The 27,668-nt window shown below is 41.5% G+C and overlaps 1 protein-coding gene across 1 annotated transcript; it reads right to left on the minus strand.

The window, feature by feature from the left end:
• Armc1 (armadillo repeat containing 1) lies at positions 1-27,668 on the minus strand. The gene is made up of 7 exons (XM_005066218.4): positions 27,529-27,668; positions 19,784-20,004; positions 12,370-12,461; positions 7,879-8,068; positions 3,543-3,659; positions 3,381-3,455; positions 1-2,563 (listed from the first exon to the last, which is right to left on the minus strand). Exons 2-7 carry the CDS (start codon positions 19,964-19,966, stop codon positions 2,372-2,374), a joined length of 849 nt encoding a protein of 282 aa, XP_005066275.1. The 5' UTR covers positions 19,967-20,004; positions 27,529-27,668; the 3' UTR covers positions 1-2,371.

Genomic DNA, 27,668 nt, shown 5'->3' on the forward strand with positions numbered 1-27,668 from the left:
TCAATTTTCATTGTTATTTTATTATTTTACAATATATTTCAAAAACTGCCATTATAGTCGCCTTGACTCCTCTGAGAGTCCTGGAATAAAGGAACACCTACATACACACAAACATCAGTTTGAAATATCAACTGTCCTGACTGTCACTACCAAAGGGCTATAGTTTTTAAATAAATGTGTGACAATGCAAAATAAAATAAAAATGTGTTAAAATAGAAAGTAAACTTTGCTTTAATGGCTATAGCAAGGAGGTGGTTTTGTTGTTTTATTTTCAACACATCTGACTCTGGCAGCAAGTAGTATTCTGTGTTAGCAATGTGCCCTGAAAACTTCTACTTTCTGTTTGTGCCTACCACTTGAATCAGAGGTCAGACATGTGGAAAAATGATCTACATACCTTCAACACCCTCATTCAGAAAGCTGCAATGAGCTTCTGAGTTCATTAACATTGTAGTTTTCTTTTTAGAAATCCAGCTAAATCTATTTTCACGTCAACATCACTAAAAACTAACAGGAAGAAACTGCAATGCACCTTCGTCACCATGTAGACCTGCTGTTTTGCTATTTGTCTGATCTTAGACACAACTGTGTAGCACATTGCTAACACACAATACTACTTGCTGGCAGAAGCACAAGTGTTGGAAATCAAACACTACCATCACCTCCTTTCTATAGCCACTGAAGCCGGATTTCTAAGGAGAAAGCCACAATTTTAATGAACTCAGAAGCTCTCATGGCTTAGTATTTTATGATGATTTTCCCCTGATAACACTGGATAACTTCAATTTTCTCTAGAAGAGAAACAACAAGAATGCAAGGAAACCCTCCAGAGTCTGATTTCACATCACATTCTCCACGTAGCAAAACAGTGGCTCTGCAGGGTGGATACAGGTGCTCTGCAGTTTCTTCCTGTTAGTTTTTAGTGATGTTGACATGAAAATAGATTTAGCTGGATTTCTAAAAAGAAAATATTAGTTGTCAAATATTTTAGGATCTTAAGAAAGCATCACATACATGTAATTCAGTCCTTAAAAAAAACAAAAGAACAGAAAAGTGTGTCTGTTTTATGTATCTTACCTTCACTGAAGTCCTTTATTTTTTTCTGACTAGACATGAAAAATAAGACCAAGTGACCAGTGCTGGCTTTCTTTCTTTATAAGCAACAATTTTGGGGTCTTGTTTTATTCCATTTGACTGCAGTATTTTCTTAAAAACCACAAAAAGGCAATAAAAAGAAACATCTCTGGAATGGGCATGTACCAGACAGTTTATGTCCGAAGTCAGATTGACCAAGCGGCACTGCGGCATTCTAGGAATCAATTTTGTTTTCAAGTTTGTCAGTTCTTTAAACTATTCACTATTACTTTTCTTGTCAGGTTGTGGTGGTGCACATCTTTAATCCCAACACTCGGGAGGCAGAGGCAGGTGGATCGCTGAGTTCAAGACCAGCCTGGTCAACAGAATGAGTTCCAAGATAGCCAGGGCTACACAAAGAAACCCTGTCTTGGGGAAAAAAAAAAAGCAAAGAAACAAACCTATAACTCTCCTCTAGCAGGACACAGTGTCACCACAGGGTATGTCTGCTCAAAAGATCACAGTGGACTTAATTCTCACAAGCCACTATAGCCTAAGTGAGCAGGAGTCAACAGAGCCACGCTGGGTCACATTCAGACTCTCCCAAGAGCACTTTGCTGCTGTTCACATCCCCGTTGTCTTAACTGGCTTGCAGTAACCTCATTAAAATTATAGCAAGTAAGATTGTAGAGATTTTGTATTTTTTTTAGGTATTGCTATATCCAAATGAATATAATTCCACTTGCAAAATGCCATTAATAATGTCCTTTCTATAAACATGGTTGGCAAAATAAAAAAGGCACAGAACGGGGCAAACTAGGTATGTTTTCAACTTTCAGAGAAGATACCAAAGCACATGTCATATATCGTTCATGAAGAAAAGCTGCTAAAAATTCATGCACAACTTGAGCTATGCAAAACTTCTCTTCAGAAAGCTCCTGAGGCTTGAGGAGAAAACGAGTTTCCTAGTCACATGCTTCATGTAAAACAGAATGTAAAGCTGCACATACATTTGGTTTTAACAATGGACCCATGTTTTTCAAAAAACAGTGAGACAGTTAAGCAAAGGAAAACAATACCAAAATACCTTCATAAGCCATTTCCACCTGCAGCTCTGTCCTGTTTACCATTCGGTGGGGAAAACGTCCAGCCAAATGTAAAATGCAGCATATGCAGTCATGTAATCTAGAAACTTTCCATGATAACCTATCGCAAATTGCACTTGACAGTTCACCACAATGGAAAGCTGGCCCCCTGTTGGTTTGCACAGTCCTTGAGCCCCAAACTGAAGTTGGAGTCACCAGTAAAATGATCTGGATAAAAAGTTTGCAGCTGTGCTTAACCAGCTGGCTCCACCCTCAGGGTGTGAGCCGACTCTGGACACTGCCTTGTCCTGTTCCTTTGTAGGGCTCTCATCCTCAGGCAAGTAGTCAGGCAGCTCTGTGTTCTCCTCCACTTCCACAGGGGCATCTTGGAATGGGACCAGCATCTGACACACAGAGAAGCATGAAGAGCCATTAGGAACCCAACCTGACATGACACCATCCACGCCCTTTGTCACATCCTCAGCCTAAGCATCATCTTCATCCCAGGACTCTCGAATGACAGTTAGGAACTGAGCACTCTGCAGCTGCCGTCTACCAGGGGTTCTAGGACAGGAGGAGGAACCTGTCTCTAGAAATAGGATAAACACATGCAGGGCCACTCTGAACCCCTGGAGTGCCACAAAGCCACTCATTTGTGGAAGCCAAAGGAGCTCACAGCTTACAGGTCCATCCCTCCTCATCAAGGCCTCATTATCTACTGTTCAGAGTCTACTTTTATTGTCCTGCAGTCACAAAAGTAGTTCAAGTTAGAAAGAAGTCCTGAAAACCAATGCAAGGAGGCTGTCCTTTATCTATATACACAATCCGCACCGCATCTCCACCAAGTTCACAGCTTTCTTTATAACACTCTAAGCTTCACGAAAGATCTCTCAACACTATTAAGACAGCAATGAACTATTAATCAAGATAAACCGCAGCTGGGCGGTGGTGGCGCACACCTTTCATCCCAGCACTCGGGAGCCAGAGGCAGGCGGATCTCTGTGAGTTCAAGGCCAACCTGGTCTACAGAGTGAGTTCAAGGACAGCCTCCAAAACAATACAGAGAAACCCTGTCTCAGAAAACCAAAAAAAAAAAAAAAAAAAAAAAGATAAACCGCATCTTTATATCTCATAACTATTCCACTACGAATGTTACAATGCACTAAGCATTAAAAGAAAAATCAAGAGCCCCAGTTTGATAGGGATAAAATAAAGTTTTACCTCTTCCCCACTTTCACTCTTCACCACCTGCTGAGCTTTCATGACCTTGGTTGATGCTATTGCTGACGCCAGAGCCTGGGGTAAAAGAATAAAGGGAACAATCCTGAATGATGTCTTGCTTCCTTAGAACTTCAGGTATATTTGGTCATTCAAACTACTAACCTCTGCTTTCAAATCTGAACGGATTCGCACCACACATCTTTGAACAGCCATTTGAAAAGTAAAGCTAATAACACCTTTAATTTTTAACAAAGCCTCTTCACACAGATTCCTTCGAGACTGAAAGAGAGAGAAAGCAAACTGTTATTAGAACAGGTAGGGGAAATAAATCAACTTAAGCCACCCTGACCACTCATTAGTGTTGATTCTGTCACTGTAAAAACACCACAGAGCAAATCACACATGCCGACATGGCAAAGCCTGCTACACACAGGCTGTAAAGCAAAGCTTCCTCAACAGCTTATCCTACACTGCGTATGGCAGGGGGGCTGAATATTGCAGGTACCTGCCTGTCTACCTAAGCATATCTAACCCTATGGTACCACAGTGACATGTGTGATCCACCGCTGACAGAAGCGTGAAACACTGTTACCAGTTAATTGGTAAAGGGCTAGGTTTGCATAGGAAGGGAGGCAAAGTCACAACACCACACTAATTCCTGGCACATTTCAAACTTCAATATTAATATGTAGTTTTAATAATTGTCATCCAATGCTAACTAATATCATAAAACGAACAAGCGAATAATGAAACAAAAGTGCTCGGAAGCAGATAGTAGCAGTTCCTCGTGTATAAGGGTAAAGGGGAGGATGTGGGGGGTAAAGAGGAGGATGTGGGGGGGTAAACGGGAGGATGTGGGGGGGGTAAAGGGGAGGATGTAGGGGGTAAAGGGGAGGATGACGCAGACGACACATGATGGACACAAGAAAATACTTGGTATAGATAAAGGGTTAAGTGGTCAATTACTAGTTTAAGTGTCTACCCCTGAGTATGTAGTATGTAATTTATTATTGGTCAAGATAACTCCAGTTAAGGTGGAGTGGAAGCATATATACTAAATTAGGATTAAATAATTAAAAGTATAGACTATTATTGAAAAAAAACAGTGATGCTTAGATATTAGAAGAGTAACATCTCTGAAGGAAGAAAAAATGAGGTGAGCTCCCTATTGCTTAGAAGGGTTTTTGGGCCCAGCACAGCATGTTGAAACTGATATTATCTTGGCTGTCAGCCTGACTGAACTGAGAAATGCCCCCAGATTAGGAAAGCACACTGTGGGACTGGAGAAGAGCTCAAAGGTTAAGTAGGAGCACTGGCTGCTCTTCCAGAGGACTGGGTTCAAGTCCCAGAACCCACATGGCAGCTTACACCCATCTGTAAGTCCAGTTCCAGAGGATCCAACACTCTGTTCCAGCCTCTGTGGGCACTACACACGCAGGCAAAACACTCACAATACAGTACACCTCTAGTATGTTGTCTGTGAGGGCATCTGCAGAGAATTCTTCAAAGGGAGTATGAGCTCTCTCTGAATATAGAAGCACCATCAATATGCTGCAGTCCCAGTATAAAAATGGAAAAGAAGACAGCCCCACCAGACATCCCCTGCATCTGAGGAGACCAGCCTCCTCTACCACTCTATCTGCCTGCCATGATACAGCATGTGTTTCAGGCCTAGGGTCTCAGGACTCAGGAACCAAGAACTGAAAGCGCAAGCCTAAATAAGCCACTCCTTCCTCAAGTTATTTCTGTTAAGTATTTAACACAGCAACAAAAAGTCTAACAGAGACCAACCAGAAATCAGCAGCCTCCCTGAGTTGAGGAACAGTTTAGAACCCAGAGAGGTTAAAGTAACTCTAGTTCTCAGGGCAAAGCAAACCAAGAATGAGAGGAAGACATAGAGGAGGGGGCCATAGAATAAAGTTTAAAGTCACCCTCGTTTTGAGCCGACTGATGATCAATTTGTGTGTGCACGCCTTTAATCCTGGCACTTGGAGGCAGAGGCAGGCAGATCTCTGTGAGTTTGAGGCCAGCCTGGTCTACCCAGCAAGTTCCAGGACAGCCTACAAAATACAGAGAAACCCTGTTTTGAAACCCCCCAAAATAAGAATAAAGCTGAATAATATTAAAGGCTTTGCATACAAATACATGCTGTGCTCCACAATGCACAAAATATCTGGCATCTAATAAAAAATTACCAGACATTCAAAAGGAACACAAAAACACTAAATTAGAAAAACCAATCAAAAGCAAAATCAGAAATACAGGTGGCAGAGTTAGTGTACATGGGCATTAAACTATTTTACTAATTTTTTTCTATGTTCAAAGAGTACAACATAAACATGCTATAGAAACATCATAAAAGATCTAAGCCACATTTCAAAATATCCTATAATGAAATGTTCAAAATGAAAAACACACTGGAAGAGATTACCAGCAAACTGAACACTCACAGAACAAAATTAGTGAACACAGAAACAGAAACTTTAAGTGAAAATGAAAAGCAAATGAACAGGACACCAATGAACCATGAAGAAATCTAAAGTGCAGATAACACATAATTTTCCCCTCCCCAGAAAAAGGCGGAAAAGTTAGTTTTGAACATATGGTGGAAAAGTCAATCCAAATTTGCCACCAATTTAAATTCACAAAGCCAAGAATTTGAATAAAACTGAAACAAAATCAACACAAAGAAAGCCTGGGCTCCTGCTAGATAGTAAGCTTCAAACTCAAATCACTGGGAAGCGCCCTGTCTCTCAATGAAACTGACACACCTTTAACTTCCAAGAAAAAGCCAACTGCTAAACTCAGGACTTAAGGAAATATTAGAGCCACCTTGCAGAAATAGAAAGTTATTAAAGGCTGAGTATCTTTTACCTGGTCTTGGGATAAAAAGTGTTTCAGATCTGTGAGTTTCTTCCAGATTTTAAAACTTTTGTGTAAACTTCAGTAGCTGAACATCTCAAATTCAAAAATGATTAATTCTTACGACTGGAGAGATGGCTCAGCAGTTTGGAGTGACTGTAGCTTTAACAGAAGACCAGGCTCAATTCTCCCAGCATCCACATGGTAGCTCACAACCATTCATAAACTCCAGCTCTGGGAAATCCAGTGCCAGTCTCTGGTACACATACACACATGCAGGCAAAACATTCATATTCATGGAATAAAACCTAAAAATCTAAAGGAAATTTTTAATTAAAAAAATTCTCCAAACTCTACACCTTTCTATCAGATTGATATTTTTTTAAAAAAAGGTCTGGACATTAAAGCATTTCAAAATTTGCATTTTTGGATCAAGGACACAGCCTGTACAAACAAATACTATGAATAACTGCATGCCAACAAATGGCCTCAACAAAATGAACACAATACTACAAAGACATAAACAACCAAAGCTTACTTAAAAAAAAAAAAAAAAAAAAGGAAGGGAGGGAAGGAAGAAGGAAAAGGTGACTATACCTACAACAAGTAAAGAGATTCAATGACTGGTCAAAAAACTGCCCACAAAGCAAAGGCCAGGGCCAAATGGCCTCAATGATGATTTCAGCAAAATGAATCAAAAGGGGGCTGGAGAGATGGCTCAGTGGTTAGAGTGCATCTGCTCTTGCAGAGGACACACATTCAATTCCAAGCACCCATGTCATTCAGAGAACTCAGCAATAGATCATTTAAACCTGGTCAAAGAACAAAGCATTTCTCTCAAACATAAATCTGAAATAACTTAAAACATATATACAATAACCCCAACTCAATTGCTAAAAAAAAAAACTACTACTAAAATGTTTGTCAGCATCATTATATGTCAGGACACTGTAAATCAAAGTCATAAGCAACACTTCAAATTTACTAGGACAGCTGGAAAATGGCAAGCCCTAAAGAGGACATGGAGAAACTGCAATACGGTTGAACATAAAGTTGTGCAGCCACAGCGCAATCTGATAGTTCATTAAAAATTACACTTATAATTACCATATTCCTGAGCAATGCCACTAGATATGTACTCAAGAGGATGTTAACATGTATAAACACATGCTCCTAGCAGGCTTCGTAGAGTCAAGATATAGAAACAACTCACCCATCCATCAGTTAATAAATAGATAAGCAAAGTCCCCACATCCATTCGATGGAATACATACGAAGACGTGATGTACAGATACATGCTACAACACAGATGAGCCCTTTTAATGCCTCAGGCCCTAATGGTGACTACCTCATTTCTGACATTAGTAAGTTGTATCTCATCATGTCTTCTTCTTGTATGCCTGTCAGTTCAAGTGTTTCACTGCATATTCTCTAAATCCTACTATTAAGAACATGGACATTTAAAACTGCTATGTATGCCCATTAGTCAGTATCTTTAGCATAAGACATCCCTTTTGTCAAGAGTATAAAATATTAATATTGCAACTTTTTCTTAGAGAATGTTAGCAAGTGACTGTAAAATAAGTGGCGATACAATTTCTCTCGCCATCTAATGAACCACATCTATAAATCTTACCGTATCATCGAGACCATCTATCTGCAAAACTACTGTTTTGGCACGTTTGTTTGTAGTTCCCAGAAAGAACTGAGCTTTCCTCCGACGTGAATTCACTTCATTAAAACTATCACCATCAGCCATATTAGAGGATTGAAGGATGTCATAGATTTCAGAAGCCAGAAGTTTTGTTTCTCCTGGAGTTGTAGTCCTTGAAAAGAAACGAATAAAGTCACTTTTGCTGATTCTGTCATTTTACTTCTCAACTTTGGTTTATTTTGTTTTCTTCATCCTAATACTTTGTTCAATAAAAATGCAATGAGTCTTAGATTAATCAATATTGGGGCCTGGGGATGTAGTTCAGACGGCAGAGCGCTTACCTAACATGCACAAGCCCTGTGTTCAACACAGGTTGCAGTAACACTCTACTATAAAAACAGCATTCAACAGGGGCTTAGCGGTTGAGAGCACTGGCTGCTCTTCAATTCCCAGCACCCACATGGCAGCTCCCAACTGTCTGTAGCTAGAAAAACAGCACTCAAGAGGCAGAGGCAAGAGGATCAGAAGTTCAAGGTCCTCTTTGGCCACACAAGCTTGAGACCGGTCTATAACACAAGATTCTACTTCATTTAAAGAAAGAGAAGGACAGAGTAAGGATCACCAATAATCTAGGGAAAACATCTAGTCTGTATACTCTCCCCTCAAACTTTACACAGTCCAGGTTAATTTTCTCTAACTCATTGTGATGGTTTGAATGAAAATGCCCCCTGTTGCTCCACAAGGAGTGGCACAATTAGATGAGGTCTTGTTGGAAGATGTGTGTCACTGGGGGTGGGCTTTGAGGTTTCAAGTGCTCAAGCAAGTTCCGGTGTCACTCTCCCTTCCTACTGCCTACAGATCCAGATGTAGAACTCCCAGCTCCTTCTCCAGCACATCTGTCTGCATGTCGCCATGCTTCCTGTCATGATGACAATGGACTGAACCTCTGAACTGTAAGCCAACCGCAGCTTTCCTTTAAGATCTGTTGTAGTCATGGTGTTTCTTCACAGCAACAAAAGCCCTAAGACACTCATAATAAGTTACTATGCCTGGCTAGGCGGTAACAATCTCCAGATTTCATTTAAAACATGATTCACTCAGATTTGGAATCTATCCAGGCATAGTACAAAAGTACATTTAATTAAAATAATTAAAAAGGAAACCAAGTAGCGAAATCAGGTTGTCAAATTTCTCTGCTACTACAATTTTTGCTTGAACCATCTCTTTTCTGTCGATTCAGGTAGCTTAAGTTATTTTTAAAGTTGAACAGGACAGGCAGAGAGATGGAAAGCATATGAACAAAGCCATTTAAAGAAATATTAACAGAGCCAGGAAGGCAGCTCAACAGGGAAAGCATGTGCCATGCAGAATGAGAAATGGAGTTTGGATCCCAAGCACCCATGGAAATGCCAGGTAGCATGAGAGTCTGCCTGTAATGCTAACACTAAGCAGGTAGCAAGCTAACTAGACTAGCTATATTAACACAGAATTCAATTGTGAGTACTTCTAATGCTTATTCTGCTGAACAAAAGAGACTTTCAAGATCAACACTTAAGAAGCTTGGAAGGGGACCTTCAAATAAATGAGAATGGGTATGTTATTATTAGTGGAGCAAGCAATCCCCACACTGTTCTAAAAATGTATACTTCACTTTAAAAAATTAAGTTACTTTCAGATACCATACAGACACACTGCTTGGATCCCCCTCAGAAAAAGGCCTTTATGGTCTTTAATGACAAGGAAGATCTGGTCCACCAACATGGCAGATAGATCCCGTGGATGTCTTTGGCTCCAACTGTCCTTCAGGCCTCTGAATAAAACTGGTTTAAACAGACAGACTTGTGCACCACAAGCACACATGTGCACGCAGCCTTACAAGCCAATGAGACGGCTCAGTGGTTAAAGGTGCTTACTCAAGCCGTCCTTTGACCTCTACAGCCAGGCACACACCCATGCAAAATTCAATACATTAATTAAATACATAAAGGACTGTTCTGTTATAGTTATAGTAGCAAACAGCAGCTTTGAACCATCACAAATCCAAGGGCAGGGGATGTTCTTCCCAGGCAGCCTCCAGTAAGATGTCATTCTGTCCAGTGTAGGACTGATCTAAAAGGCATTCTTTGTTTGCAGCTGCCCACTAGGACGGCTGTCAGGTCTATACTGTAATCACACTCTGCCTATCTGTTTCTTCCTTGTCAAAAGTGTGCTGGAGACTTTCTCCGCCCAATCATGTTCCAGCCTTCCTTATGTCTAAGACATTAATCTACGTTTCTAACTTTATCTGGGATCTCCTTCCCTGCTGACCTGCCAAGATGTCTTCAGTATCTCTGAGTGACTTCACTGCGGTCTCCCTACTTTGCCAACGCATCTTTTTCACATACACACACTTTACCACATCCTTGAGCCAACTAGGTTAAGAAATTACTTTACAGGTTAAAGTCTATGTTACCTGAACTCACTCTAAATTTTTAAAAGCTCAAATGTAAAATGTATTTTAGTTTTCAATATTATTTTGGCTTTTTAAAACATGATTTTTAAGTGTACCGATGTTTTGTCTGTATGTGTCTATACACTGCATCCATGCAGTGTCCACAGAAGCCAGAAGAGGAGTTCAGATCACCTCAACCTGGTGAGTGACTTCAGATAGTTGTGAGTGACTGTGGGTGGCCCTCGGGACGAGCCTCTCACTGCTTTTGAAGCAGTCTCCAGAGTTCAAGCTCCTGGCAGACTGCTAGCTGCCGGAATCTTATGTATTGGTAATAACACCTGGCTTTCAACACTCCTTTTTCTGTTTTTTGAGACAGAGTTTCCCTTTGTAGCCCTGGCTGTCCTGGAACTCATTCTGTAGACCAGAGTGGCCTCAAACTCAAGAGATTCACCTGCCTCTCTGCCTCCGGAGTAATGGGATTAAAGGTGTGCTCCACCACCTCCCAGCTGTAACGCTGCTTTTAAATCTAATTTTCCACATCTTTTTTTGTACCACTTACTTTCAACTTCAATAACTATGCCTGTTTAAGAAATACACATGTCACTGATTTGTTTCCATAAGCTTTCAATCAGATTCACAGCAATCTCACCAAAAGAAACTCTGAATTTCCATGACCACGGTAGAGGCAGGGCCCTTTGAGTAAAGCCCATTAAGGTACGTACTCTCAACAGCCCACCATGATAGCCCACTGTAGGCCATGTTCTGTGACCAGCTGTCTGGCTGCTCTGCTACCAAATTAACTCATGTACTTATAAAGCTTCATTCAGTGTAAGACTTTTCTCTTTAAAAAAATATGATCACGCACACTCACACATGCCTACACACACTCAGCACTCTCTCACACACTCCCCCCTCACACACACTCACTGTCACACTCACACTGCTGGGAATGTGGCTCAACTGAAAAAATGCTTGACTAGCATGGATGAAGCTGAGTTCTAGCCCCCCTCACCCCACAAACACAACGGCAGTAACAGCATTCTGGAAGTAAAAGCAGGAAGATCAGTAGTTCAAGGTCATCCTTGACTACAGAGTAAGTTTGAGGTCAGCCTGGGCTCTGAAGACTCTGTCTCAAAAATAATCACACAAACAGTATTCGTTTATTTTTAGGTAATGGCCCATGAGCAAGTGATTTCTTAATATCCTTTTTTAGCCAATGGGAAATAGTGAATTTTAAATCTTTACAGCATAAATGCACAAGCAGCAGTTAATGGACTAGAAAACACAAGTGGGGGAGGGGGTGAGAAGATGGCTCAGTGGTTAAGAGCACTGGCTGTTCTTCCAGAGAACCCAGATTCAACCCCAGTACCCACATGGCAGCTCACAACTGTCTGTAACTCCAGTCCCAGGAGATCCGACAACCCATACAGACATACATGCAGGCAAAAACACCAATGCACATGAAATAAAAATAAATAAGATTTTTAAAAAACATAGTGGGAAGGAAATGCTTGACAGCTATTAAGAGCCATGGATAGTCAGCTGTCTTGAAATTTGGACAAAAACCTGTTGCCCTATTTCTGCCACATCAGTTGCAATGTCCTAGGATTAACACTACAATACAGGAAAGAGAATCAAATTATAGAATACTTATTAATATCCACAAATTGACAGAATGGATGTCAACATTTTAAATAAAACATATGTAAGTACTGTTAATAACCGTGTTTACCAATAAAAACAAAATTGACAGCCAGGCATGGGGGCACACACCTTTAATCCCAGCTCTCAAGAGGTGCAAACAGATCTCTGAGTTGAAGGCCAGCCTGGTCTACAGAGCAAGTTCCAAGACAGCCATGGCTACACAGAAAATTAATATTCACTGCAGAATATTTTTGGATATAAGACTTACAGAAAGAAGCCTATCTTTTGCCATAGTTAAAATTTCTAAGTAATATTATAAACTTAAAAGAGAAAATGTCAGTAAACTTGAGTCATCAATTGGCTCATACAGACCGTTTCTCTTCCTCCTCTGTACTTACTTCTGGATGACATTCTGTAAGCTTAGCATCATCCCCAGCTCTCCCTTCATCTTCTCTCTGTTCGCACGACACTCAGCCAAGTACCGGAGCGCCTGCAGCAGAGACAACAGTCAGTTCACAAAACAAGACTGCTCAGAACTATGGTCACTTATTTACTGCAAGAGGAAAAGGAAAATACGTTTTTACTTTCAGCAACAATTGACTTTACATTCACCTTTAAATGTAACATTTAAAATAATCTCCTAGGGGCTGTCGTAATTGAATGTGCCATATGAAATGAGCATTCCAACCTTATCTTCAAGGTCAAAATCATTTCACTTTTATTTATCATTTCATCTTTCAAGGCTACAAGGAGCTATATTCCATTTACTAATCTGAAAACGTAGTTCTAACAGCCATCACTCCCCTGGATGCTTTTTACGCATTAATTAAAATAAACTCCTGGGGGACAAAACAGAAAATGAACGGACTCCAGTTTTACTATACTACACCTTTTCAAATGTGTTTTAAATTTGAGAAACAAACAGGCATGGTGGCTTACATCTGCAATTTCACCAGGAAGGATGCTGAAGCAGGAGGATTTCTGTGAGTAGAGGCTAGCCTTGAGTGCTTTGTATGTTTCATAACAACTGAGCTATAGAAGGAGACCGTCTCTAAACATCAAAATAAATGAAATGAAAATTAAAACATGAACTAACGGCCACCGCTCTGTATTTATGAGCTAAGCTAACTTTCTCAAGAGCCTTCGCTTAAACAAGCACATTTGTTTGCCACTATTTCTCTCACCTCCTGCTTCTTTCAAGTTGCTTGGCTGTTTGCCTTTACACCTCCATATTGCTATCAACTACAGACTTCATCATCGAAACGCAAAGCCATCTCAGTCTACTTACCTTCAGATTTCTATCCGGCCTTTTGTCTTTACTACAAAATGTGACAGCTAGAAGGGGCACGAACTCTACCACCAGTGTTTCTTTCTGCAATTACTACCGCTGTGACTTGTGTTTCACCTAATGAAGGTCATCCTGATAGGCAAACTGCCCTTTCCTGTAGAAACTTGCACTCAATGCCTCTTTCAGACACTGGTCAAGAGGAAGTATACAGCTGTATCCTTAGAGGAGAAGGGGTGAGGAAGGTTCTAGAATTGGCCCTTTCCTTCTCAGCAAACATGGTAGGTAGCACTAGAGGGGAACACAAACGACTTGGTGGTTTATGAGTCTGTGAGGCAGACATCAGTGTGAAGAAGTCCCAGCAGTCATACTAGCAGAGAAGAGGCACACAATAAGGTCCCAAACAGCAACAATTCCAAAGACCTACAAGGGGGGCCAGAGAGTCTGTGTGCAACGCAAAAGGCCACATGGTGAGGGAATAACACCACCACAAAGCAAATCAAACAAACCCCTGGACGCAGGGTGAGGCGGGAATAGCGTGGGATGACATCTGCCAGGGGAACAAAGACCTAACCACACATGAGGCATCTGTGAACACTCGGATGTGTTCATCTTGGCAATGGAGGTATCTATCACAGATTGCATACACTCTAACAAAGCCCAAAGCAATCTTGAAATATCAAACTGGCCCCAAGTTATCTAAAAGCAACACTGAAAAAAATTCAACAGTATTTATAGGAATATTTAAAACTTTTTTTTTTGAGATAGGGTTTCTCTGTGTAGTCCTGGCTGTCTTGGAACTCACTCTGTAGACCAGGCTGGCCTCAAACTCAGAGTACCTCTCTCAGCTTCCCAAGTGCTGGGATTAAAGGTGTGTGCCACCATGCAAGGCTTAAAACAATTTCAAAAGCCAGACACATTAACTGTAACCTATATCCAGAATAGTGAGGCAAGGAAAGTAACCAAAAGACACAAATCAAGGTAAAATAGAGATTATGAATTAGAAAAACATCAAAAAGCTATTACAATATGTTCCATGTTTGAGGATAAGGAAGAAAAATGAAGATGAGGAGGAGAGGAATAGAAGCCATTAAGAAAACAACTTCTAGCCGGGCGGTGGTGGCACATGCCTTTAATCCCAGCACTCGGGAGGCAGAGGCAGGCAGATCTCTGTGAGTTTGAGGCCGGGCTGGACCGACAGCCTCCAAAACAATACAGAGAAACCCTGTCTTGTAAAACCAAAAAAAAAAAAAAAAAAAAAAAAAGACAACTTCTACAGGGCAAAATATATTTGAAACAAAAATTAAAGCAGTTTAGATACTACAGAATAAAGAACAGTCAAGCTTAAAATGTAGCAACAGAAACCAGCCAGAATAAAGTACAGAAAGGAAGAAAAGGGATTAAATAAATGAGCATAAAGACTAGGTGCAGCAGTGTGTACAGGACAACATATGCTAACGTTAGTAGACCTGAAGAGTGGGGGGAGGGGACTTTCCGCAAAAATTAAAAATAAAAAACCTATGTAAAAATAATGAACCCAAGGAATTCAACAAATTCCAAGTAAAATAACAATAAAAAACAAAATCTATGATACACATATCAATTATTTCTTGAGAAACAGTAATATAGTTCACAGATGAAGTCACAAAAGCCATTATCAGGGTGGCAAGATGGCTCAGCAAGAAAAAGGGCTGAAGCCATGGAAGCCCATTGACCTGAGTTCTATCCCTAACCTGGGTTTGATTCCTAGCTGAAGCCATTCCCCAGAGTATATATATATAGTAAGAGGAGGAAATTCACTCTTGAAAATTCTCTCTGACATCCACAAGTGAACCATGACACACGTATACACACACGACACACATGAGAGAGAGACACACACACACACAAATAAATGTGCAGACATATAAGACTGAGGCAGGCAGACAGACATGAGTTCCAGGCAAGTTCCATTTACACAGCAAGTTGCAAGCCAGCCTGAATTGCAAGAGTGAGACCTTATGGGCAAAGGAAAGAAAGAACAGAAAAGGACGCTAGTACAAAGCCCAGTCTATGTTTAGGAGTGAAGAGCACCAGAAACAGTAGAGACGTAATATAAAAGATACTTGAAACTGAATGTAGTGACGCATACCTTCAATTCTAGCTCTGAAAAAAGTGAACAAAGGGGGTTAATAGTTGAAGCAATACCAGGTATGATGGCACATGCCTTTAATCCCAGTACTTTGAAGGCAGATCTCTATGAGTTCAAGGCCAACCTGGTCTATAAGTTCCAGACCAGCCAGGGCTATATGAGACCCTGTCTCAAAACAAAACCAGAGTTGGAGACAAGCCTAAACCAGAGGGCAACAGCACTCCAAAACATCCTTTCAAACTTCGAAGTGGCATAATATTTGGAACTAGTTGTGGTAGCACATGCCTGTAATTTCAGCATTTGAGAGGCAGAGGCAGGCAGAACACTTGTGAACTCAAAACAAGCCTGGTCTTACATAGTGAGTTCCAACAGCCAAGGCTATCTAGTGAAACCCTGTCACAGACAAAAACAAACTGAATTTTTTAAAATGTAATACATTTTAAAGCTAAGTGAATGCTAGGGACTTAGGTAGGTGCTTGTTTAGCATGTGTGAGGTTCTAGCTCAATCCTGAATATCATCACACACACACACCGAAACAGAAAGCACACTATTTAAAGCAATATGCATGTATATATTCATATAGTAGAAATGCATAGAAGTATAATATATAATGAAAGCAAAACAAAGATGGGAAAAAGAAGGAAATATAATGTATGATTCTCACACCATACATAAAGCATATGATAAAAGTAGACAGATAAGTTCAAAATGCATCTTATCAAACTGAGAGTGACCACTGAACTAAGGTTCTGAAGTTATATTATGAAAGGGGAACTATTAAAATGCAGTCTGTCATCCTTCCTAGAACCTCAACCTCTAGTTTTCCATTAGCTCTAGTCTTCTATTTCAGCTCCCTTACTACTCAGGCTGGCACATACAATCTCACCATTTTAACCAATCCTGCCATGATCGTATTCTAACTTCCCTGCAGTCATTCTATCCAACTTACCTGGCCAAGTATCAACCCTGGACAAATCCAGCTATTAGGCCCTCAGAGCCTATAGCAGGTCTGAAGTGGGAAGAAAAGTAGTTTAATAATCCAGTATTAGATCATATCAATCCAATACTACTGCACTAAACAGTTCTCATCACTGCTGAGCAATTTTTCCTAGTTTGTAAACTTAGGAAATCCTCCCCCAAAAATTTACCTACCCCAGCCAGATGTGAGGGTGCCATGCCTTATCCCAAACTGAGGGAGACAAGACAGGACAGGCTACGTAGTTCCAAAACAACAAAATAAAACAAAACAAAAAAAAACCACTAATGTCGTTTGTATTTGGAATGCCCCCCACCAAAGGGCTGTGTTGTGAAGAGCTGATCCTGTTTGTAGCACTATTTTGAAGACTGGATCCTCAGGAAGGTCTGGTTAGATCACTGCAGGGGGGCAGGGGAGCTTTTGAAGGTTATACCCATCCCTGGCTGCCATTCAATCATTTCACATTCACTGTGACGTAAGAAGCCTGCCACACATTTTCACCACCATGAACTCATGAACTGCGACACTCTTGCTATATGCCTTCCCCATCATGGGCTAAATCCCTCTGAAACAAGAGTCAAAAGAAACCCTTCCTCCTGTCTGTTGTTCCTGCCAGTTATGTGATAAAGCAACATTTCACGTGTCACAGGCTGACCTTTAACTCCTCATCCTCTGCCTCTAGCCCATCTCTTTTAACTGTTATAGAAATACTGGGGCACACACATAAAGAAAATGTGAGGTGACCCCCATGTACCCATCATTCAACTCCAATAAGCACCAGTCATCACTTGACAATCTGGTTTTAGCCCTCTCTGCAGTCCATAGTCGTGACTAAACATTAGAGATTGTAACATCTCATCTGCAGATATTTCACTCCATCTAAGAAATTAGTTGGTGTTTTTGTTAATTTGTTGTTTTGGGTTTTGAGACAGGATATCACTGTGTATACCTGGCCAATTTGGAATTCACTATGTACATAATGGTGGCCTTGAACTCAGAGATCCACTTGCCTCTGCCTCCAAAGTGCTGGGATTAAAGGTGTGTGACACCATACCCAGGAAGAAATTAGTTTTAAATTATCTTAATGCTATTATAAAATTCTACACAAATAACCTTTTTTAAAAAAGTACTTTTTTTTCTTCAAGTCTTAACACATTCTCATTGTCTAGCTAATATTATTTCAACAGCACAGCATTCTTTGTTTTGATGAGTCTTATAGTGATAACTGGCCTGGAACTCACTATGTAGACCATGCTGGTCTCAAACTCAGAGATCTGCCTGACTCTGTCTTTCAGGTACCAGTATTAGTGTGTGCCACCACACTTGATGGCGTTACATTTATAATTTAATTTTTACATTATTTATTTTGTGTGCATGACCCTGCACCACAACAAATGCCTGGAAGTCACAAGACAACTTCCAGAAGTTGGCTGTCTCCTCCCAACATGTGAGTTCCAGGCATGAATTCAGGTCATCAAGCTTTGTGGCAAGCACTTTTACCAGCCACCAAGCCATCTTATTGGCCATAATGACTTTAATTTTTTTAATTGTTTTATTTTACGGACATAGTTATTTTGCTTTTATGTATGCCTGTGTACCACAAACTAAGTACCTCACAAGAGCAGCCTGAGCTGTTAACTACTGTCATCTCACCAGCCTTCACAGTGACATTTTAGTGTCATCTACTGCATGCTACACACGCACTTCCAGTCACTCAAAAATTGCTTATGATGAGCTTGCTTAAATCAGGGTAGAAGTCGGGTCTACAGATAACACTTGACTGACCCGTCCCTTAAAATGTGCCGCAGTTACTTCCATCACTGCTCTTCCCTCCGCTCCAGCTGCCATTTTGGTTTTTTTGTTTTGGTTTTTTTGTTTTGTTTTGTTTTTCTATATTAAGTACTACTGAAGGGACCAGACTTTACCTGTCACTCAGAAATTCCTCCATGGCCTTGCCACTCTTTAGCAAGTGTCTCTAGCCTCCACATTTCTCATAATTCCTTTTGAATTGTTAGCTTTGAGCCTGTATACTTTCTTTCCATATCTGTCCTCTTTACCGTATATTAAAATGAGTGTCATGCCCATCAGCTAGTGAATGGATAAACAATGGTGTGTGTGCATACACTAGAATGTTATCCAAACATAAAAGAAATGAAGCACTGACACCTGCTGAGGTTTATCTGTACCAACATAATACAAATGACAGATAAGTCACAAAAGTCACAAATATGTGGTCCAGTGCTGCCTACACAATGGGGATGGCACTAGGGAGTAAGACGTGACCAGTACAAACTCTCTCAGGTGATAAAAAGGCTCTAAAGCAAGATGTGGTGGCCTCTTCTATAATTCAAACATATGAGAGGCTAAATCAACAGGATCTCAAGTTCCAGGTAGGTCTTGGATACATAAGACAACTATGTCTCAAACAACATAACAAAAATTAAAATGTTCTAAAAGTGACTAAGGGGTGGCTGTTTCACTCTGCGAATAAAAGCCACTCAAGTGTCCACTTTAAATGAATGAACTTTATGATGGCATATGAGTTACATCTTTGAAAGTTGTTCTGTACCAGATGGGGTTGTGCACATCTATAAGCCCAATATTTGGGAGGCTGGGTCAGGATAAGGTTAGCCTGGGATACAAGATCCTGTCTCCATCCATCTCCCTCCCCAACAAAAGAGGCTGTGATAAAATTACACACACACACACACACACACACACACACACAGAGAGAGAGAGAGAGAGAGAGAGACAGAGAGAGACAGAGAGAGACAGAGAGAGACAGAGAGAGACAGAGAGAGACAGAGAGAGAGAGACATGTAGTTCAGTACAGGATGTACTTAACATTCATGACACCCTGATTTCAATCCCTTGTACTAAGAAGTACCTTTCTGAACTCAAGAGTTCTTGTAATTGAAGGACAAAGGAACACAGATCAGTAATAGGCTTGCCTAACATGCATAGCCCTGGGTTTGAGCCCTAGCTATACACACAAATGGTGTGTGTTGGGGATGTCGGAGGAGAGAGAGAAAGACAGTAATGATCTGGGTGTGGTAGTGTATGCCTGCAGTCAAAAGATGACCTGAGTCCAAGAGCTGGAAGAACAGCCTGGTCAACGCAGCAATATCCCATGTCAAAAAGAAAGTGAAAATAGTAGATCATCATGTTAACTGAAAATACCAAGTACCAGAACATTTTATATATGTGTTATACAGTTACATTTACATTAAAGAACCAAATCAACATGTTGTGTTAAAGAATTGCACATATACCATAGTTTCCATACTTTTTACATGCCAAAATACAGACTGCATGATCTAACAATGTCCTTTAGTCTTTTACCATGTTATCAAAGGTCTTTGAAAATTCTTATTTGCAAAATTAAAACACCAACACTGAAAATATTAAAAGCAACTTACAAGTAGAGCTGAGTGAACAACAGGGGGGTTGGGGTGGTCCATAAATAAAATAAGGCCAGGCAGACATCCCTGATCCTGGACGATAGCTCTTCTATTTAAGGGATCCGCTGCTAAATCCCGTAGCTGGTTAACTACCGACAGAGCATCAGGCTCTTCATTCATAGTAGAAGAGGAGGAATTCATCTTCTATGACATGCACGTGAATAAAATCTTCTCAAATGCTGTAAAAAAGAAAAAGTAAGGTTGAGAAAATGAGTTCTAGTCTGTCAAGGCAGACTAGGATCCCATCTGTTCATCTGTTTACGTACTGAGACAGGGCCTCACACAGTGCAGACTGGCCTCAGACCACCTATGTTGTTGCTGAGGCTGTCCTTGTATCCTGATCCTCCTGCCTCTACTTCTCACAAGCTAGGGCTGTAAGCATGCACCAACTATGCCCAGCTATGGTGCCTTTAAAGTAACTGCATTATAATATCTTTAGAAGGAAGCAGATGAATCTAAATCACACACACGAAAATAAGAACCGGTTATTCCAGAACTTGTGAAAAATAAAGTGAACATAAGCTGAAGGAAGAAATCAAGTTATTTATATATGCAAAAGAACATATGTCATCCTCAATATTCCAATAAATCCCATTTCAGCGATTATATATTTTAGCACTACAGTTCCAATAAACAAGGTCTTTATGTACAAGCTTGTAACCTTTGCTCTCCTTTTCAAACTCTAACACTGCCAGGGCTCTTCCTCCCCGAAAACACTTCAGGCTTAAAACAAGTGCCTCAAGGAAAAGCAGTGAGCTGACAGCTTGCATTTTTATTGCTCATCTATGGGGAGAGCCCGAGGAGACACATAGGAAACTATCTACAAAGGACACACGCTGCTAGGGAAAAGGAGAGCACCCAAGGAGGCCCTTGCCAGACACTGTGGCACACCTGTGATCCACGCTACCTCGGAGACTGAGACAGGAAGATCTGGAGTTCAGGACTACCTGGGCCACTTACTAAGACCCTTTATCAAATGAAGATTTTACTCAAGGAACTGGGGGTACAGCTAAATGGTAGAGCACTGCCTAGCACACCTCACTTAGTTCCCGAGTTCAATCCCAAGGTCAGGAAAGAAAAAAAAAAGAAACGGGACTTCTCTACAAGAAGTCAAGAGCCCATGCTGTATGTCTTCTCTACAAGAAGCCAAGAGCCCATGCTGTATGGCTAATCTGCACCTCAAGCAAGCAGTCTGGAGGACTGCAATGCAACTGGACCCATCTCTGTATGTGTCATCTCCTAATGCCAAATAGAAAAACAATGAGAAGAGGGGACAAAATATGAGGTGACTCATTTCACACGCAGTGAAGCAGTCACAGAGAAGTTAAATACTTATTCCAAGTCATCAAGTCACTAAGTATAGAATTGGGGGGAGATCTTATTTATTAGTATTTCCTGTTTCTCACCTTTGTACACCCTCCTCTTCTTCATATAAGTAACTGGCATGTCTGGGTTTGGTAGGTCACACCTATAATCTCAACACACAGGCTTCAGTAAGGCAGGAGGATTGTGAGTTCATGAGTTCAAGGAATAGGTTACAAGTAAGTCTCTGCCTTATAAAACAGAGCATTTGAGAAAATGTAGCATACAGGACATGCAAAAGCCAAAGAGACAAGCATTAAGAAATTTTTTTTTTTTTTTGGTTTTTACGAGACAGGGTTTCTCTGTATTGTTTTGGAGGCTGTCGGTTCAGCCCAGCCTCGAACTCACAGAGATCCGCCTGCCTCTGCCTCCCGAGTGCTGGGATTAAAGGCGTGCGCCACCACCGCCCGGCCAAGAAATAATTTTTATAAATGCAGACATTTAAAAATCAGTAGCTCCAAAAAAAAAAAATCAGTAGCTCCAACTAATAAGACTTTGTATTCTATTCCTTATTCTGAAGAACATACAGGTGTTAACATGTATAAACAGAGACAGTCTTAAAAGTCCAGAAAAGACTATGAAATTATTTGGTAGGAAGAGGTAACAAAGTAGACTCAACACACACAGGCATGTACAGAAAAGTAGAGGTACCAGTGGAGGAAAGGGAGGTAAGTTTCCTAGCCCAAAGCACAAGTGTGTGACTCCAGGCCTCTGGAGGCTGAGACAAAGGGTCAGTCAGCCTGACTACAGCCCGACCCTGACTCACAAGGGTTCTTCCCGACACTTTTAAAACACTGACCTGGGTCCTATGCTCCGCACTGCAAAAAATACATCTCCCAGGATCTTTATGCAATCAAGATGTCTCCCGGTTACAGACGAGGTTTGGTCACTTAGACACTGTGCTTTAGGTCACTGTAGAGACGGCCCAGCAGTGAGTGTCCCCTGCTCTTCAAGAGGGACCTAAGTTCCCAGCACCCACACCAGGAGTTCCTAACAGCAAGGAATCTCAGCCCCAGAGCATCCAGGGCCTCTCCTGGCCTAGGAAAGCACCCACCCACAAGTGCCATACACTCACACAGACATGCACACTAATTAAATCCTTTTTAAAAAGCTGGAATTTCAGGGAAACCCCTTATACTCTGTATCAATGTCCACAGCTGTAAAATGAAGTTGACAACACAAGCTACAAAACATCCTACAGTATAATGAAATGACAATGTATACAAACAACTTTTGTCTATGCCTTCCACATCATACATGTTCAATAAAAGGTAGTTATCAGTTACATGATGAAAAAGAAAAACAATAAGATTATTCAGTAAATAGTGTTAAAGTAACTACTTAGCAATATTATTAAAAACCAGCAATGATCTTTAACTCATACCATATTGAGAAGAAAAAATACATTAATAATTTTAATCTCTAAGCAGACACAAAGAACTCAAGGAAAAGAAGACTTTGTAACAACATAACCATTGTCAAGTAATTACCTTAGAATCAAAATACTATGGTTATAGCACTCTAAAAGTCAGGATAAAAGACGACACTGGGCTGAGAAGATGGATAAGACTACAAGGTTTGTGGTCACTTGGATCTTCCATCAGCATCAAACACCCCTGCTTATGAAGACAGCGTACCCACAGGGTTTTACTGTCAATGGCCCACGTGTCACCCAACCTGGAGGAAGAACTAAGAACTCAGCCATGCATGGTGGTACATGCCTGCCATCCCTGCACTTGAGAGAGTCGAGAGTCAGGAAGGGACAGTTCAAAGTCATCCTCAGATAGATAGCAAGTTTGAGATCAGTCTTTGCTACATGAGATACTGTTGTCAAAAAACAAAAACAGAAACAAAACCACAGATCAATAAGATGCTCAGTAGGTACAGGCACTTGCTGCCAAATTTGGAAACTAAGTTCCCTCTCTGAAAACCAAACAGTGGGACAAAGAACCTACTCCATATCTTGTCCTCTGACTTCCACCCTCAGCACAGTGTGACATGTGTCAATATACACATAAACCTGCATACAGTAATAAATGCATGTTAACACGCACGCACGCACCACTAACAACAACAACAAAAAAAAAAAAAACACTACATACAGTGGCTTTTTCACAGAACCCAGGCCTTCCGTGAGACTACAGAGTCTGCCATCCTTTGGATAATGACTCAATGAGATTATCCCTTAAATGTCATATATAATCTTCCTGATCCTTTGGAACGGTCTTAAGTCAAAATATCTTAAAACTTCCGATCCTCATACCCTACTGAGAAGAGTTCAAACTAGGGTCTATCTAGGAGAGTCAGGGATATCAGGCAGGGACAGGAACTCCACTGCATCAAGCAGATCTACACTCAACTGCATGGCAACTACAACTTTTAAAGGAGGCAAGAAAAGCAGGCTGGAGCTCCGATTTGCCCTCCAAATTACAGGTTTTATATAAAACTTCAATGTCAAAAGTTCATTTTATTTTAATATCTTGATGGCATCAGGTTACACACAGCCCTTTCTAACTATGTTGCCTGAATCTTTTTAAATAATCAGTGTTTCTTTAGACTGCTGAGTTCACAGAAGCAATTTTTTCTTTATCTTAATTTTATTTTTAAGAGAAGGTCTCAACCGGGCGGTGGTGGCGCACGCCTTTAATCCCAGCACTCGGGAGGCAGAGGCAGGCGAATCTCTGTGAGTTCGAGGTCGGGCTGGACCGATAGCCTCCAAAACAATACAGAGAAACCCTGTCTCGTAAAAAACCAAAAAAAAAAAAAAAAAAAAAAAAAAAGGGAAGGTCTCACTCAACAGCCCAAGCTAGGCTCAAACTTGTAGGAACCCTCTTGCTAAAGCCCCAAGTGCTACCATGACATTAGTACACAACCATGCCTGTCAAAACAGATGATTTTATAAGTTATGCTGGGGGATGGAAGATGGAAACAAGCCTGGGGATAAAGAGAACTTGCACATACACATACAGAGAAAGGAAAACAGGAAGAGGAGGAGGAAGAGGAGAAAGAGAAGGAAGGAGGAAAGAGACACTCCCCTCTCTACTTCTGGAGGGATAGGATTACATGTGCTTGCCACTGTCTGGCTTAAGTTAGACTTTGGGGATGAGGAGATGGCTGAGTGGTTAGGAACGCATCCATGTTCGGTAGCTCACAACTACCTGTAACACCAGTTCCAGGCTATCTGACCCTCTTCTGTCCTCCACAGGGACTTGTACTCATGTGTACATACCCACACATATATAATAAAAATAAGTCTTTCTAAAATTAGAACTTTAAGCCTAACTTATTTGCTGAATATATGTTGTAGTTTTTTTTTAACTTTTAAGCTAACTTAAATTGTCTGATGGAGACATTTGCCTTCACAAGCTGGACAAATACTTATAAATGATTACTGCAGGATCCACTCCAAACTTCTTTTATTCCAGACTTAACAGACCTCAAAATAAACAGAGGAAGAGAATGAATGAGAGCCAACATACAATGGAAATGCCATCATGAAATCTATTACTTTGTATGCTAGTGCAAAAAACTTTTAATTCATTTGTAGCACACCAAAAATAATTTCAGGGCTGGAGAGAGAGTTCAGTTGACAAATGTCTGCTGTGCAAGCATGAAAGCTGAGTCTGCATTTCAAACACCAACGCAGAAGCTGGGTGAAGTGGTGCATGCACTAGTCCTAGCTGGAGAAGGTGGAGACAGGTGATCCATGGAGTTTCAGTGATACACCCTGTCACCAAGACTAAAGTGGAGGAGACTGACAAGACACCCGATATCGATCTGTGGTATCCAGGATGTGCACAGACACGTACATGCATCCTTATGCACAGATGCACACACCCACTTGAGGTCTCTCTCTCTCTCACACACACACATACATACACACACACACACACACACACACACACACACACACACACACACACACGCAGTTAGGGAGATGGCTCAGTGGGTAAAGAGCTGAATGAGCAAGCACAAGGGCCTGCATTTGAGTCCCAAAAACCAGTGTAAAACAAACAAAAAAGCAAGCACAGTGTCACACAGCTGTAATTCCAGTGCTGGAGCTGTAGAGAGCCCTGGAACACACAAGTTGGACAACTTAGCCAAACCAAAGAGCCTCTAGGTTCAGCAAAGACCCTGCTTTCAAAAACTAAGGTGTTAAGAGATGGAGGAAGATACTCAAAAGTTAACCTCCAACCTACACACACACACACACACACACACACACACACACACACTCACACAGAGAGAGAGAGAGAGAGAGAGAGAGAGAGAGAGAGAGAGTACACAGCACCCACAAAGAAGGATAATCTAAAATAACCTAAAATGCTGATCTGAGCAAATTTATAGTAGATAATGACCACAATGAAAATTAAAACAAACAAAATCCCTTACTTTCTATACTGAATACCGCATTAGGCTCAAATACAATTACGTTTGTTCATATGTTTGCTAGTTATATTTTCATCCAAAGCATTAATGTCAGGAAGCACGGACGTGGACAGCCACAATAAATACAATTTCTTTAGACTTATCCAAAACATCAATAGGCATTTTTGAAGGCTCATCAAATGATTTCTGATACAAACAGGAGCGTGAAACTTTATGCTGGCATGTAAGCAGTCCTCTGAGAAGAGCACTAAGGTGGGCTGGAGAGATGGCTCAGTAGTTAGGAACACTGGCTGATCTGAAGTCCAGGTTCAGTTCCCAGCACCCAGACAGCCGCTTCCAACTGCAGAGTCAGTCCTAGAAGATCTGATGCCCTCTTCTGGTACCAGGCGAGCACATGGCGCACAGACACATATGCAGGCAAAACACTCAGTAACAGAAAATGATTTTTTTAAAGAAAACAATGAAAACTAATTATTGAGCAATCAGATACCATGAATCTGGCAGTTTGTTTCAGCTTTCTTATCAAATTACCAAATGGATAAACTGGAAAAGAAACTAACCGGAAGGCCTTCTTGGCAAAAAGAAGACTGAGGGGTAGGCCTTACACAGGACGGCTAGAATGCGGCAAAGCGTGTGTGAATAAGCGAAAGGTTCTAACCGTCAGCAGTAAGTTAACATTTCTTTTGTCCTAGTTTGCTCTTTTACCTTTAAAGCCAGCACAAGAGCATTTTGAAACACCTTAACTACTGATGTCTATTTTAAGATTTGGGGCTGCTAGGTTAAAATTGTCGAGGGGCATATTTCTTTTTCTTTTTTCTTTTTGAAAAAGAAAACTCACTCTTGCAAATGACAAAACTGAAAAACTTTGTCCTTGTCTTTCTGTATCTCAGTCTTGGAAGGCTTTTCTTTTCCTTACTTAGCCCTGGTAGACCTATGTAGACCAGGCTGGCCTGGAACTAACAATGATGTGCTTGCCACGACCTCCCAAATGCTGGAATTAAAGGCACACGTCCACCACGACCCAGCCTTATTTTCTGTTCCTTGGTTCTATATGGACAAACACAATCCTTCTCAAACTTTTACACCGCACTGCGATCACCTAAGGAAACTTGTTTTAAAAAAGCAAGTTCAAGCTCAGTGGGCGCAATGGGATCTGGGAATCTGAGAAACCTGAGCAGCTTGCAGATGAGGACTACGCCGCTGTCAGGCAGGCAGTCTTTAGGAGGACGGAGCATGTTAGACATCTATATCTGGGCAGATGTCGGAAAAGTTCTTTCCTTTCAGCCAAAAATCACCATTAATTCTCACAAAGTATTAAGCGCTCACGTGCTAACAGCTGAGGCGGGCACATACTTAGCCTAAAAGTCCTTAATGAATTAAGTGAGGTTGAAAAGCAACCACCACCACCAAACACTGAGATCCGATCTGGCTTCTCCCTGAGATTAACAGTAACTCTCTGGGAATTGAGTTACCTCCTCCAAGCCTCAGCTTCTTCACATAACGGTCTTGAGCGGGTTTCAAGTTTGAAAGAAACTAAGAACGCAGGACAGTAAAAATTTCGAGCAATCCGGCAAGCCCAGGACTGACCCACGCGGGGACTTGCACTGCAAGCGCTGGGGAGAGAGTATCACGGAGGGAGCCGCGAACTGCGCAAACGCCCACCACCTGTGGACACGGGTTTCTCTTGAACGAAGGCCAGCGCGCTCAATCTCTCAGTGTGCGGGATTTACAGAAAGAACGCCGGGAGATGAAGCAAAAGCAAAGAGGCGGACGACACCCGCCACCCGCCACCCGCAGGGCAGGCTGGCTGGTCGAAGTCGGAAGCGGGGAGAAGAGCGAGCGTCCCGGGCTTGCAGGGACGTCCCGCGGGATGCTGGCCGGAGGCGGGCGCCGCGGCAGGCCCGCGGTCCCGCGGCCACCTCCCGGCCCCAGCGTGCCCCCGGCTCACGTACCCTCCAGAGCTCCGGACGTCCGGGGCCAGCCGCAGCATCAGAGCCGCACCCACGACGGCACACGACCAGCGGCGCGGCGACTCAGAGCCGCGGCCTGACTCAAAAGCACAGACTTCGGTCGCCGGCGGAGGAGGTTCTGC

This window comes from Mesocricetus auratus, unplaced genomic scaffold, assembly GCF_017639785.1.
Source record: "Mesocricetus auratus isolate SY011 unplaced genomic scaffold, BCM_Maur_2.0 Super-Scaffold_6730, whole genome shotgun sequence".
Taxonomy (NCBI): domain Eukaryota; kingdom Metazoa; phylum Chordata; class Mammalia; order Rodentia; family Cricetidae; genus Mesocricetus; species Mesocricetus auratus.